The sequence below is a fragment of the Rhamphochromis longiceps genome, linkage group LG11 (genome assembly GCF_057381845.1).
Source record: "Rhamphochromis longiceps isolate RC_006_pf linkage group LG11, R_longiceps_female_GT1.1, whole genome shotgun sequence".
NCBI classification, from domain to species: domain Eukaryota; kingdom Metazoa; phylum Chordata; class Actinopteri; order Cichliformes; family Cichlidae; genus Rhamphochromis; species Rhamphochromis longiceps.
Window position 1 is genome coordinate 37,808,775 of NC_140567.1, and position 10,521 is coordinate 37,819,295.

Here is a 10,521-nt window from a genome sequence, read left to right on the forward strand (position 1 = left end):
GAGCAAACAGCGATTAGAACGCAGTGACTCAGTTTAGTGATGGACGGTAAAGGGACTGACTCTTCTATAGCGCTTTATACAACATGCCACATTCACCCATTCACACAAACACTGCTTTCTATGCTTGTCAGTGCTTTCATACACCGATGGCTGCATCAGAGGCAACTTAGGGTTAGTATCTTGCCGAAGGATATTTGCCATGCAGACTGGGGCAGCCAGGGATCGTCAGTAAATACAGACTGCGGTGTGAAGCACTAAAACAAAGTTTCAGTTCAAACAACAAGATCTTTGAAAAGTTCAGACTTTTTGATGCAGAATGCAAAGGTAATGTCATCAGATCAACATCAGACACAACCATTCAAACTTCTTTACTGTTCAGATTTTCTTGAGAGAGAATTTTTGATCCATCTGAAACATTCAAGAGATTAAAAAACTCATTTAACTCAATCAAATCTGTTCATTAATAACAGTTTGATGGGAAAACAGAAGCTTTTTGGCCAAAATTATTCCAAACCAAAGTTTGAGAAGCAAATCAAATGATCATCATCATCACAGTCAGTCTTACCTGCCAGCAGGAACAGGAGCCCTCACAGACTGTTTTTGTCCCAAACTGCCATCCTTACGTTTTAATGAGCCGACTGAATGACTTCTTTAAACGTGTGGTCAGCAGTGCTGATGAAGACACTGGCTGACACACTGAGGTGGTGGGTTTAATGTCTCTGTGGTCAGTGTTTCACTTCCTTTGATTTTTCAATAAGTTCATTGTAACTGAAACATGTCGTGCAGCCTGGGTGAGGAGGAACTCACAGGTTTGAGTTTCACTGTTAGCTCCTCTGAAATGCACCACAGAGACGTCGTGTTGACGCAGAGACGACCAAATCCAAAAACATAAGGAGAGAAAAAATGATGTGCTGAAACATCGATTTACTGGAGTTAAAACTTTTAACTGTCCTGTTTTTGTTGTTTCTAAATAATAATTTAACTAAATAATTTCTGCTTGTTTTAGTGTTGATAAGTCTCGTGCTTCTTACTCAGGGTTACCGTCATTCTCGCTCTCAGGCTGACCAAGAACCTCCGTCTGAATAAGGGGAAGCTTCATCAGTGTATCTCATCAAAGAAAAGCCTTTCAGGTGATGTCAAAGAAACAACAAACACAATAAACCTCAAAAAATGTGGTTCTCATGTTTGCTGTGTTCAGACCTGTCTGTAAGGCGAATGAAGACACTCGACAATGAACGTAACCTGATTCTGATTTGATTAAATGTTAAGAGCATGAAGTTCTGAGCATGATGCTGCTTTAAGTGTTATGATTAATAATGAACGAGCAGCTGCAGATGAGATTCATGAGGACGTCTTCACAGTTTTTCAGCTCTCAGTCATGAAGAGGTGTGGACTGATCCTGCTGCTGCTCTCAGGTCTGTGAACTCATCTCAGTCGCCTCATTTACAGTTTGAATAAAACTTTTGATGTCAGAAAATCAAAGAAAGCACAAAGTGAACTGCTCCATAGGGATTATTTTAAAGGTGTCTGTAAACGAGCTTCAAGCAGTCACAGGAACACTCGTACAATCTCCAAAGACCTTTGTCATGTCAACTAAACTTCTAAAGGTTTCTTTGGGTCCAGTTAGAAGTTTGATTGACAGTTTAATGGTCGGTAGTTTGTAAGAGTTTGTATAAAGTGAAGTAAAAGAGTAAAGAAAGAAAGGAGGGAAGAGTCAGTGCATGAACGTGGCTGTTTGTGTGCACTGCTGAGAAAAACACGTCTTGATTTTATTTTCTGTGTAGAAATCTGACTGAAAGCCTGAAACGCTGCAAACCCGTCAGCTCGCTGAAAAAGATCCTGACTGCTTTTACCACGTCCGTGTGCACGTTAGAGCAGGGCGATATGACCAAAAATATTTATCATGATATTTCATTTTCTTATTGTTGCCTAACATTGTACCGGTATTACCGTGAACGGTATAATATGGCCCAGCCCTAGTGCACGTGTTGTTCAGCTTTGAGCCTCGACCACTAACACGTCGTTTTCCTTCATTGTGCACACTGAAGAGGAAAAATCGTCCAAATACATGTGCAATAAGGCCAGAGTGAAAAACAAACTTAGCACTGTTAAAGCAGCTTTTTAAGCTGATGTGAGAGTTTCGCCCTGGAGCAGGAAACCAGTGTGTAGGTGTCCACAGGCACCGTAAAACAGCTTTTAACCAGTACACGAGTTACACATCCTTTGAAGGACACATATATTAACATATATTCACGTCTTTAAAGATGTCAACAAAAAGTTTGCGTTGTGGTAGCATGTAAAGAATTTATTCTCCTGATGACTAAAATAGTCGAGCTGAGGTGAGTCTGTGACCGCGCTGACTGACTCGTGTCCTCTCAGGTTACGTGATGGTCTGCCATCTTCAGTCTGATCAGTTAGTCAGACAGCTCCACCTGGTTGACCTGCAGAAGTCCTGGAACGATGCTCAGCAATACTGCAGAGATGAGTACATTGACCTCGCCATCGTTAACAGCTCAGCTCTCATCCAGGAAGCCCAGAAAAGGGCGGGGAGCACCGAGGCGTGGATTGGACTCTCCAAGAGCGGCTGGAAATGGTCTCGCCTCGGTCCAGTTCAGTCATCCTGGTTTAACATGTGGTCACCGGGACAGCCAGGGACCAATGAGTGTGTTACAATATCTAGTGATGGATCATGGTCCACAAGACCGTGCTCAGCTACTTATTACTTTGTCTGCTATGACGGTGAGTGTTTCAGACTTTGGTACCAGGGTTTGACAAACTGAACATTTTAGCTGCAGGTTTGAATCCGTCTGATCTTTTGTTTCAGCTGCGACTAACAAACACATCCTGGTGAAGAACTCAATGACCTGGTCTGATGCTCAGTCTTACTGCAGACAGACGTACACAGACCTGAGCACCATCACCAACACGCAGGACAACAGCCAGGTCGCTTCTATGTTGTCAGATACTGCTGGTGCCTGGATTGGACTGTACAGAAAATACTGGACGTGGTCAAACTCGAGCACAGCCTCCAACCTGCCGTGGGGGCCCGGGCAGCCTGATGACAGCGTAAACTGTGCCACAATAGTCGGATCAACAGGCTCCTTCAACAGTCATAACTGTGATGACCAACGCCCCTTCCTCTGCTCCAGAGGTGAGTCTGTCCTCTGTGTTTCTGCACAGTCTGGTCCTCCTGGGCTCATCCGGACACTCTTGGCACAGCACTGCCGATGCTTTGGGTGGCGCTGTCATTTAGTGTTTGCTCTGTCTGCGGTAGAGTATCACTTCCTGTTCCTGTTTCAACACAGGAACAGGAAGTAGTAGTTGAGTAGCTTATCTGCGTAGCAATTTAATTAAAAACCTTTAGATAACTTCTGTTTTCATAGTATAATCTTCACGTGCACCATGGCTACTTCACCTGTCCCTCCTGCACTTTCTTGCTCATTGTGTCAGATGTTTAGTTACTCCTTTAGCAGTAATGATATCTGTAACAAATGTAGCATATTTGCAGCTCTGGAGGCCAGGATTACTGAATTGGAGACTCGGCTTCGCACCCTTCATTCACCCGTAGCTAGCCAGGCCCCTGTAGCTGGTGCAGCCGAAGATAGCGTAGGCCCCGCTAGCTGTTCCCCGGCAGACCCCAAGCAGCTGGGGAAAGAGGGCGGCTGGGTCACGGTGAGGAGGAAGCATAGTCCTAAACAGAAGCCCCAGGTACACCACCAACCCGTTCATGTGTCTAACCGTTTTTCCCCACTCGGCGACACACCCGCCGGGGGTCAAACTCTGGTAATTGGTGATTCTGTTCTCAGACATGTGAAGCTAGAGACACCGGCAGGGGCCAGAGCAGGCGACATTGAAGGAAATTTAAAACTGCTGGCTAAGGGTAAACGTAAATTCAGTAAGATCATAATTCACGTCGGCAGTAATGACACCCGGTTACGCCAATCAGAGGTCACTAAAATCAATATTGAATCGGTGTGCAACTTTGCCAAAACAATGTCGGACTCTGTAGTTTTCTCTGGTCCCCTCCCCAATCAGACCAGGAGTGACATGTTTAGCCGCATGTTCTCCTTAAATTGCTGGCTGTCTGAGTGGTGTCCCAGAAACGATGTGGGCTTCATAGATAATTGGCAAACCTTCTGGAGGAAACCTGGTCTTGTTAGGAGAGACGGCATCCATCCCACTTTGGATGGAGCAGCTCTCATTTCTAGAAATATGGACAAATTTATTAAACCCCCCAAAATATGACTATCCAGAGTTGGGACCAGGAAGCAGAGTTGCAGTCTTACACGCCTCTCTGCAGCTTCTCTCCTCCTGCTACCCCCCCAAAAACCCATCTCCATAGAGACTGTGTCAGCTCCCAAACAGACAAAAAACAAACTAAAACCAGCAACAAACAACTTAAACATAAACAATTACAAAGAAAGAACAATACAGTATCCACATCTGAACCAAAGAGTAAAACAGTGAAATGTGGATTATTAAATATTAGGTCTCTCTCCTCCAAGTCTCTGTTAGTACATGACTTAATAATTGATCAACAAATCGATTTACTCTGCCTTACAGAAACCTGGTTGCAGCAGGATGATTATGTTAGTTTAAATGAATCAACACCCCCGAGTCATTCTAACTACCAGAAACCTCGAAGCACAGGCCGAGGGGGTGGTGTGCTGGGCTGGTTCTAGACAGGCATATATGAGGGGGCAGACAGAAATGTAAAGGGGGCACATGGTGGCAGCTGAGGCGAATGTGGGGTGCTCTGAATAACTGTTTTTGTCATGTAATTGGATTGCACTTTGTCAAACCTCTACCCTAAAACCTGACCAACTTGGGTGTCCCCCCTGAAGGCTCAGCTTCTGCAGGTCTAGATCTTAGTGTCACTGAGGCACACAAACCCCCTGACCACGTTAAGGTGGCAATCACTCAGGAGGAAAACTGAAAAACAAAATAAAAAATAATAAAATAAAATATTGCTCATCAGATTCTACCAACTAAAAACATGACATTTACCTTAATTAGATGCCCTATGTTAAATACATTTGAATCCAACCATAGTACTTCTCACTATTGCCAATATTAACAAAACTAAAAAGGGTAGGCCAAGTTATGAAAAAAGGGCACTTCTCCAACTCTTGAAAAATAGAAATAAAAAATACATTAAAATATCCATCCAGTTCTTTAAAACCAACAACATAAAATCTATCTTAATTTGATTGCCTAAGTAAAGTATCAAATCAATTTTATTTATATAGCACTTTTACATTATACATGCTTCCCTTAGGCAGCATCATTAGAAGACATAGCATACATTTACACTGCTATGCAGATGACACCCAGCTCTATCTGTGCATGAAGCCAGATAACACACACCAATGAGTTACACTGCAGGAATGTCTTAAAGACATAAAGACCTGGATGGCCGCTAACTTTCTGCTTCTTAATTCAGATCAAACTGAGGTTATTGTACTCGGCCCTGAAAAGCTTAGAAATATGATATCTAAGCAGATTCTTACTCTGGATGGCATTACCTTGGCCTCCAGTAACACTGTGAGGAACCTTGGAGTCATTTTTGACCAGGACATGTCCTTCAATGCACATATTAAACAAATATGTAAGACTGCGTTCTTCCATTTGCGCCCCTCCCTGAGCTCTGAGTTCTGCTGGAGGTTTCTTCCTGTTAAAAGGGAAAAAGTTTTTCCTTCTGACTGTCGCCAAAGTGCTTATTCATAGGGGGTCATTTGATTGCTTGGTTTTTTCTCTATATGTATTACTATAGGGTCTACCGCACAGTATAAAGCGCCTTGAGGCGACTGTTGTTGTGATTTAGTGATGTATAAATAAAATTGAATTGAATTGAATGGCCCTTTTCTTTCTCTGCAGATGTCAAACCTTCAGCCTCGAGGTCAGTGAAGGTTCAGCTGAGGGCGGGATCTGCAGACCTGAACGACCCCACAGTGCAAGAATCCATCCTGCAGCAGGTCAGAGGTCACACGGGCCCCGATACAAGGAACAGACCGCTATAACTACTGTGAAATGATAGAGAGCAGTGAGTCTGTGCAGGTTCAGGGACACGTGACAGCACACAGCTGCAGAGATACGGGGCTCGTTTAATGCAATCCCATCCATTTGTATTATTTAACCTTTTTAACTGGTAACTTGAAGAAGTCACTTAATTTCAGATTACTGTGAGGAGACGACGTGAACCAATGACAGGCAATGAGGCCTAATTCCAGACTTCAGTTTCATCCCCAGCCAGTTCATTTAGTTCATTTCCCCCAGAAACAGCACCAACAACGTTTTCTGCTCACTACAGAAACAACGGCTGATTAATGAGGAGCTTCTGTTAATGTGTGAAAACTGTGTTTCAGGTGAGGGAGAAGCTGGTGGAGCAAGGGATCAGAGAGGAGGTGAAGCTGAGGTGGAGGACGCAGCCTGATGGGAAGGTTTTCCACAGAGAGGAGGAGACAGCCGCTTACAGTGAGAAGGAAGACTGTGGCGGTTTAGTCTGAACGTTATTGGCTGATGTTCCTCAGATGATCTGCTGTGTAATTCAACTTATTTCCATCTCTGTACTCTGACTGCTGGACTGTAACAGCGTAGCTTTGCATGACTGACAGTTGGAAATCATCCTTCTTTATCCTAAGCTCAGATCAGACCCCACACACACACGCACGCACACACAAAAACACAGAAACACGCACACACACGCACGCACACACACACACACACACACACAAAAACACAGAAACACACACACACACACACACACACACACACACACACACACACTGTGGCTGGAAACCAGTAAAAGCAGCTGTCATATAACTGTGTGATGCTGCCACCTACAGTCTGCAGACTGAACTGCACTTGTAGCCTCCAGTCAGATTCCGGAGTGTTAGAACTTATCTTTGTGCCACTACTCTGAGCGCACGTAAACAGAGTTTTCAGGTGCAAGTGTTGTATTTTGAGGAGAAATTTATTTTGAGTGAACAAACTTCATTGCTGCGTGCAAAAAATGTATTTCAGTGTTTGCTATTATCTCCACACACACACACAACAGCAGCTCCTCTCGCTCAGTTTTTGCACTTATGCAAATATGTGACGTCTTGATGAATCGAGCAGATATTTGAAGTTTACACAGAAACATTCTCGCATGAAAATATCTTAAAAGTTTATTTTGTGACCCAGAAAGAGTAATATTTCAAACTCTGCCACTCTGTGTTCCTCCGCCACTGCCTCCTTTGAGTTTTGGATGAAATGCATTCTGGGATATTGCATTTTGTCATTTCGAGCTGATTGGAGACCAGAACAGCCAATCAGATATTTTTGCATCCAAGTCTGTGATTGGCTGGTTTTGTGGCACAAATACAACGGTGTAGAGAAAGAGTTGAGCGCGCACGGGCATAAACGTTGAGAGCGCGAGCAAGTGCAAAAACTGAGCGAGAGGGTGTGTGTGTGTGTGTGTGTGTGGATAACAGCAAACACTGAAATACATTTTTTGCACGCAGCAATGAAGTTTGTTCACTCAAATTCAGCTTTTCGTCACTCAAAATAAATTTCTCTTCAAAATGCAACACTTGCACCTGCAAACTTTGTTTCATGCGCTCAGAATAGTGGCACAAAGATAACATCATAGAACTGATGGATCAAAGCAGCAAAACATTTTAACACACCGAGACTTGTTGGATTGTAGCTCTGAATATGAACTTGGACTTAAACCAACGTGTGGATGTTCAGCAGGATTGTCTCCATGAAAATCTGTCACATGTGAAGTATTACAAACAGAGCTTTATTATTAAGTACAGTGAGGCCGTGAACGGTGAGTCGAGGGTTCAGCATGCTGAAAAAAATCCAGACTCAAGGCTCAAAATGAAGCGTGTGGCTGTTTTACGTCACGCTGCAGCGCCTCCAGTTTGAGAAAAGTCCACTTTTATTGTTTTGTTGATCCGGTCAGATTGAGGGCGGCAACTCGGAGACTGTCGGAGGCGCTCGTCTCACCTTCTTCTTCTTCTTCTCTTTTACAGGACTTGATTTACACCGGGGTCATCGCTGTGCTGCTCTTCATCTCCTCCTGCGTCTTCGCCGCAGACCGCGGCTCTTTGGTTCAGGCAACCGTTGCTGTGGTGAGAAAACGTCCTCGGACTCGCACTACCCTCCTTTCCTACCTCCTGAATCTTCCTTTTCCTTTTCTTCTATATCTCCTCCTTTCCTTTCCTTCCTGGCTGACAGTGTGTGTTATAGGGCTGCCACAAAGGATTATTTTGATAGTCGACTAGTCACCGATTATTTTTGCGATTAGTCGACTAATCAGATCATCATCCATTGGACGTAAAACGTACAGCTTATTGCACCAGCAGCATCTGCTCATATAACTATCATTAGCTTACAGCTTTAAGTGTTTAAGGTCTGTGCTAACTAAAAATAAAGACAAGATGATAGTTTATTAAACTCTAATGAAATCTGCAGATTGTTTCGGTGAAGTTTAATAAACTCCTTGCTATCTAAAATATAACAGGACACCGGAGTAAACTCTCCAGCATCTCACACTTCTGATAGTCAGCTGTCTGCTTGACGTTTATTCAGCTGTGTAAAAACTATAACTTTAATCTCAGCCAAACCGATTTACTCAGGAACAAATAAAATACTAAAAAAAGCCAAACAATAACATTTTAAGTTATCTAAGTGACTCATATATCATGTTTAACCTGAGTAGCGAAAGATGGCGGTGGGTTTGAAAACGATCTGCCGGGAGTCCGGTGTTCTCACGGCTCTAGTTAGCCTAGCCCCCGGCTAGCTATCGAGCTAGTGGGTAACAGACGTCTCCGAAAACGTCGGAGCGCTTTTGAAAATATGCGGTGTCTTGATAAACTGAGCAGATATTTGAGGTTTACACAGCTACATTCTCCATGAAAATATGTTAAACGTTTATTTTGTGACCCAGAAAGAATAATAAGAGTAATATTAAAACTAACTAGCTGCCGCCATTGTTGCAAACTGAGCTGGGCCGCGCTATGAATTCTGGGACACAGCTTCTTCTTCTTCGGCGTTTAACGGCAGCTGGCATCCTTGTACATGCAGTGCTGCCATCTTCTGTTTCAGTCCGTTATTACACTCTTAAATCCTGCTACTTATTCCTGCGTCTTTTGTGATCTTACAAAGCTTCAAACGACGCGTCGACTATTAAATCAGTCGTCGACGATTTTAATAGTCGACTAATCGTGGCAGCCCTAGTGTGTTATCAGGTCACCTACAGCAGCGCTCTTCTTCTTCTCTGTCGTCCAGGTCTTTGGGTTCTTGGCGACTGTGGCGTTTTCCATCGACTTCGGCCTGATGGTGAAGAGCAAGGGGCTTCCCTTCCTAAACAAAGACAAGAAGCAGGAGCACACTAACGGCATCCAGACGCCGGCAGAGGAGGAAAGACTCAAAACCAACGAGACAGTTTAAGTGTCTTTCTGCTCATACGCGTGAGGTCGCTCATTACTTTTCCCAATATTCCTCTAACATGATAGTGAAGGGGTGGAGCTTCCAATGCTGACCTCACGTCCATGTTTTTTTTCTTTTTAAATCCAGTTTGTAGTTCTTTTCCCAGCGCTGAGGGCGCTCTGTTCAGAAATCATCACCCTGTCGCTGTGCAGAGCGCCGAAAACGAGAGACACTAAAACCATCAAACCACTAAATCTTCTGCTGTAGTTTAGATTGTAGGATTTATTTTTACGCAGTTTGTGATAAACGCTTTGCTTTATCGTCCTGTTGTCATAGAAATAATCAGATGGACGAGAAGGAAAATCACAGAAGTGTTTTCGAAGGCGTCGGCACCTCCGATTGGTCCGAGTCTCTCCAGCAGAATCCTGATATTAAAATATATTCTCCTTACTTTTAATTTGAATGAAATGTTGCACACCAAGGAAAATATTCCTGATTGTTGAAGTACCGTCTGTGTCCCTGAACGCCTCACGATGCTCAGGTCGAGACTGAGAGCGTGCTAAAGTTGATTATTCATCAGCCTTACTTGTGTTGAAATGACTCGGAGTGTCCAGCAGGGGGAGACGTCTGCTCGTCAACCATCCAGGGGCTGTTTCATAAACGCTCGTTTAGTTGATGCAGACGAGTTAAAGTTCATTTCATGTTTTTTATCCAGACACTGTGGAAATGCGGTCCTTTGCCAAACGTGCCTTAGTCCTCCTTAAATTCTCATAGCCTGTACCTAAAAGATGGACCTAGCTGCTGTGACATCACCTGTTGGTTGGTGATGCACGCTTTTTTTTTTTTTTTTTTTTTTTTTTTTTTTTTTTTGAACGCTTTCACATGAAACGAGCGACAGACTTTGTTTTCCTACCAGAGTCGTCGCCCCCTGCTGGACATTACAGAGCATTAGCTTTCAGGTCTTTTAATGTTTTGTGTCACTCTTGACATTTTAAAAGTGAAATTGTGCCTTTTTTTTAAAACATACTTTTTTACTTCCTGTCTGTGTTTGATATCTTTGATGCCGTGTGGACAAATATGAATATCGGGGGTAATTTAGCA

The 10,521-nt window shown here is 43.5% G+C and overlaps 1 protein-coding gene and 1 long non-coding RNA gene across 2 annotated transcripts; both read left to right on the top strand.

Annotated features, from left to right (window-relative positions):
- The first annotated feature begins 1,287 nt into the window (after nucleotides 1-1,287).
- LOC146659959 (putative C-type lectin domain family 20 member A) lies at nucleotides 1,288-6,658 on the top strand. Its single transcript, XM_085423951.1, has 5 exons — nucleotides 1,288-1,415; nucleotides 2,380-2,739; nucleotides 2,825-3,151; nucleotides 5,878-5,975; nucleotides 6,366-6,658. Exons 1-5 carry the CDS (start codon nucleotides 1,307-1,309, stop codon nucleotides 6,504-6,506), a joined length of 1,035 nt encoding a protein of 344 aa, XP_085280077.1. The 5' UTR covers nucleotides 1,288-1,306; the 3' UTR covers nucleotides 6,507-6,658.
- A 798-nt stretch (nucleotides 6,659-7,456) lies between these two features.
- On the top strand, nucleotides 7,457-9,705 carry LOC146659960 (uncharacterized). Its single transcript, XR_014913842.1, has 2 exons — nucleotides 7,457-8,120; nucleotides 9,280-9,705. It is a non-coding gene; the product is annotated as an uncharacterized LOC146659960 (long non-coding RNA).
- The last annotated feature ends 816 nt before the right edge of the window (nucleotides 9,706-10,521 follow it).

Excerpts from the sequence above, each read along its gene's own strand:
- LOC146659959 (XM_085423951.1), top strand. The coding sequence starts at position 1,307 with ATGATTAATAATGAACGAGCAGCTGCAGATGAGATTCATGAGGACGTC. Across the intron at positions 1,416-2,379 it reads GATCCTGCTGCTGCTCTCAG|GTTACGTGATGGTCTGCCAT; the intron begins GTCTGTGAACTC and ends GTGTCCTCTCAG. Across the intron at positions 2,740-2,824 it reads TTACTTTGTCTGCTATGACG|CTGCGACTAACAAACACATC; the intron begins GTGAGTGTTTCA and ends CTTTTGTTTCAG.